At 63.6% G+C, this 4,301-nt stretch overlaps 1 protein-coding gene across 1 annotated transcript in view; it reads left to right on the top strand.

Annotated features, from left to right (window-relative positions):
* Nucleotides 1–352: 352 nt before the first annotated feature.
* Nucleotides 353–4,301, top strand: part of EMIHUDRAFT_460218 (hypothetical protein) — a gene marked incomplete at its 5' end in the record, with an annotated part of 4,937 nt that continues 988 nt past the window's right edge. The window contains 7 exons of the mRNA XM_005757276.1: nt 353–385; nt 545–621; nt 809–898; nt 2,589–2,685; nt 3,480–3,578; nt 3,774–3,857; nt 3,911–4,139. Coding sequence (XP_005757333.1) covers nt 353–385; nt 545–621; nt 809–898; nt 2,589–2,685; nt 3,480–3,578; nt 3,774–3,857; nt 3,911–4,139 — 709 coding nt within the window. The remainder of the gene's footprint in view (nt 386–544; nt 622–808; nt 899–2,588; nt 2,686–3,479; nt 3,579–3,773; nt 3,858–3,910; nt 4,140–4,301) is intronic.

Genomic DNA, 4,301 nt, shown 5'->3' with positions numbered 1-4,301 from the left:
TCTACATAATCATAAGCGGCGAACGAGGCACGGTCGCTCTCCGACATGAGGCGCGTTGCGCTTGCCAGTGCTGCCCTGGCCTTCTGTCTGCCCGCCCAATGGGTGGGAGGTGCCTCTGCTGCTGTGGCATGCCTCACGGCTGCGACTGGCCGGCGCCTCGGCGCGTCAGCTCGGCTAGGTGTAGCGATAGTGGCCAGCGCAACTCGCCTGGACTCAACGCTCAGCCACGGAGCTCCCGCACGCGCTGGCGCGAGGCATGGCGCATGCAACGCGTCTGAATGCTCGTCTCGCCTCGCGCAAATGCGACCGTCCTCGCCGCCGACAGTCCACCGCCTGCTAAAGAAGCACTGCGATGAATGCGGCACCGGCGACGCATGGCAGGCTGGTCATGACGCAGTTATAGGGCGTTGTGTGCTGTCAGAGTGACTCTCTGTGTGTCAGGGATAGTCAGGGCCGTCCATCAGAGCTCCAGTAAGCTCAGAGACACCCCATTAGTGCGACTCGACCTCTTTGAGTCACTGCCTTCCCGGCGGTTTGGCTGTAGAGCCTCTACAACAAACTCTACAACAAAATCGCGCTCTACATCGCTCTACAACGCACCCGCTTCGTCCCGCGGCGGATGTAGAGCTCTACAGCTCTACAGCACTCCAGAGCGCTCTACATCTCTACAACTCTACAGCGCTCTACACTCTACATCCTCTACACCCTCCCTCAGCCCGCAACGCGTCGCCTCAGCGCCGCGTCAAAGTTCATTGGTCCATCCTGTCGCGCGAGTCACCGAGAATGACACGCCACACGATGGTCAGAGGCTACCGGTCGCGCTCCACAGCGCTAAGCACAACGCCAAGATGCCCGCGCGAGCGATTCGGGACGAGGTGCCCGAGCCGGTCAGCCTCTTGTGCGCTCTGCGTGAGACTCGATCCGCCATGGGCTCAGACGCACACACCCACACCGCACCGTGTGTGAGTGAGTGAGTATTTCTTGTGGCATCATCCTTTTTTGTGAACCGCGTTCATTGTCTTTTTTGCGCGTTAAAAGAAAGAAAGAAAGAAAACAGACAACCCAAGGGAGGGATGGGAGGACGGCACGCCGCCACCACACAGGGATTTTTTGCGCGTTGTGCGAGGGAGTTGCGTCGCAAGATTCTTTTTTGCGAGCCTTGATCAGCTCCCCCCCTCGCGTCGTCCACTGCTGCTTCTGTAGCATATGCTAGCCGCCGCCGTCGCTGGCGCGCTCGGCTGGTCTACACCGCTCGCGCCGACGCGCCAGCTCGCGTGCTGCAGCCGCGCCGCTCGCCCGATCGCCGCGCTGCCCGAAACGTCGCTGCATGACTCGTCGCTGCGTGGTGCTGGCGCGGCGGAGCTTGTGCGGCGGCTGAGCCGCGAGGAGCTGCGGGCGGCGTGCGCGAGTCGCTCTCTCCGCGTGAGCGGCACCAAGGCGGAGCTTGCGGCGCGCCTGCAAGAATACGCCGCCAAGCCTGCCGCCGCCGCCGCCTCTGCCGCCGCCTCCGGCTCTGCTGCCTCCTCCTCCTCCGCCACGCAGCCGCATGACAGCTCCGCTGCCGCCGCCGCGCCGCCGCGCCGCCGCACGCTACAGGGCGGTGCCGCGGCGCCGTCCTCTCACGGCCTCGCTCCACTCACCGCCAGCGGTGGCAGCAGAGAAGCGCAGGCTGCAGCCGACGCGGCTCCAGTCAGCGGCGGCGGCGGCGGCGGCGGCGGCGTTGACGCGGGCGGTGGCGCGGGCGGCGGGAACGCAGGCACGGGCGCGGACATGGAGGTGGTGGTGCTGGGGAGCGGCGCGTGCAACCCGTCCCCCACTCGCTCCGCCTCGTCGCTCGCGTTGAGGCGGACTTGACACTTCCTAGACACTTCCTAGACACTTCCTAGACACTTCCTAGACACTCGCTCCGCCTCGTCGCTCGCGTTGAGGCGCGGAGATCTGGGGAGATATGCTCGAGATCTGGGGAGATTGCACCCGTCTCCCACTCGCTCCGCGTCGTCCCTCGCGTTGAGGCGCCAAAGGACGGGAGATATGGGGAGATATGGGGAGATATGGGGAGATGTGGGGAGATATGATCTCGCCACCTGAGGACGTCGCTAGAGACACACAGACAGAGCAGGCCACGCGTCTCACGCCAGATACACACACTCAGATGCCGAGATACACACACTGCGTTGAGGCGGACGCCGCTAGAGACACACACGATGCCGAGGCCAGTCTCACGCTAGACGCACACACACACACACAGAGCCGCTGAGACAACACGATGCGAGGCCAGGCTCACGCTAGACACACACACACACACACACACACACACACACACACACACAGAGCCGCTGAGACAACACGATGCCGAGGCCAGTCTCACGCTAGACACACACACACACACACACACACACACACACAGAGCCGCTGAGACAACACGATGCCGAGGCCAGTCTCACGCTAGACGCACACACACACACACAGAGCCGCTGAGACAACACGATGCGAGGCCAGTCTCACGCTAGTCTCACGCCAGTCTCACGCCAGTCTCACGTCGCGAGGCGCCGCTAGTCTCACGCCAGTCGTTCTTCCTTGTCTCCCAGGCTGCTCAACTCGTACTGGCTTTTCGACGTCGGCGAAGGGACGCAGGTGCAGCTGCAGCGGTGCTTCGTGGCGCCCGGGCGCATCGACCGCTTCTTTGTCACGCACGCGCCTGATCAACTCTTAATTAAGTCTTAATTACGCATTAATTAGGCGCATCGACCGCTTCTTTGTCACGCACGCGCCTGATCAACTATTAATTAAGTCTTAATTACGCATTAATTAGGCGCATCGACCGCATCTTTGTCACGCACGCGCACGGAGACCACTGCTTCGGCCTCCCCGGCCTCCTCTGCCTGATCGCGCGTGGCCGCGACCGCGACGCGCCCCCGATGGACATCTACGGGCCGGCGAGATAACCCGAGATTACCCGAGATTACCCGAGATTACCCGAGATGACCCGAGATGACCCGAGATGACCCGAGATTACCCGCCTCCGATGGACATCTACGGGCCGGCGAGACGCAGCCGAGACGTCCATGACATGTCCGAGGCATGCCCGAGGCATGTCCGAGGCATGCCCGAGACATGTCCGAGACATGTCCCTCAGGCGGGGCTGCGCGCCTTTCTGCGCGTGACTCTTCGCTTCAGCGGCACGAAGATGCTTCCGCGCTTCGTGGTGCAATCTCCCCATATCTCGAGCATCTCTCCCCATCTCTCGAGCATGTCTCCCCATATCTCCCCATATCTTCGCCAAGATGCTTCCGCGCTTCGTGGTGCAATCTCCCCATATCTCGAGCATCTCTCCCCATCTCTCGAGCATGTCTCCCCACATCTCCCCACACTAGGTGCATGAGCTGCACGACATACCGAACCTGCACTCCTCGCGGCCGCCGCCGCCGCCGCTCGCCGTCGCGCCGGGCGACGTCCGCAGCTCCGACGCCGGCGAGCAGCCCGGTGGTTTGGACTTGCGCCCGGGCCCAGACGGGTGCTGGGAGCTACTGACGGCCGCATTTGGCGAGAGTGGCTCGGTCACCGTGCGCGCGGCGCCGGTGCGCCATACCGTCCCGACAGTCGGCTACGTCGTTGAGGAGGCGCGGAGATATGGGGAGATTTGCTCGAGATAGGGGGAGATTGCACCCGTCCCGACCGTCGGCTACGTCGTTGAGGAAGCGTGCAGGGGGGGGGGGCTCAAGCCGGAGCTGTGAACGGCGCCTCTCCACACCTGCAGCTGTGTGGACCACCAGGCGTCCAAGCGGGGCCGCCTCAAGCCGGAGCTGGTGCTGCCGCTGCTGCAGCGCAACAGACAGGCGCTGTCGGACGAAGGGGGGGTCCGTGATGATGGTGTGAGCGGCGTCTCTTCACACCTGCTGCTGTGAATCAGGCGCTGGCGGACGAGTGGGGCGTGCGCGACCCGCGATCGGTGCTGAAGAAGGTTGCGGCACTCGGCTCTGAGGAGGAGCTCGTCCTTCCCGACGGCGCGGTGATCCGAGGCTCCGACGCGGTCGGCGGCACGCGGCGCGGACGCAAGATTGCGGTGCTCGGCGACTGCTGCGACGCCTCGCCTTGCTCGGGCATCGCCGCCGGGTGCGACTTGCTGGTGCACGAGGCGAGCGACGCGTACCTGCAAGTAGCTAGCGACCAACGCGTAATCAACAACTAGAGGGGAGGGGGGGGGGGGGGGGCTCGTTCATAATTGACGAATTAATCGCTGGTGCACGAGGCGACGAACGCGTATGAAAGTTAACAACTCCCTAGTTGATGATTGACGAATC

The sequence above is a fragment of the Emiliania huxleyi genome, assembly GCF_000372725.1.
Source record: "Emiliania huxleyi CCMP1516 unplaced genomic scaffold EMIHUscaffold_917, whole genome shotgun sequence".
NCBI lineage: Eukaryota > Haptophyta > Isochrysidales > Noelaerhabdaceae > Emiliania > Emiliania huxleyi.
Note: the sequence above shows the minus strand (reverse complement) of the source record. Positions and strands in the feature narration are given on the sequence as shown.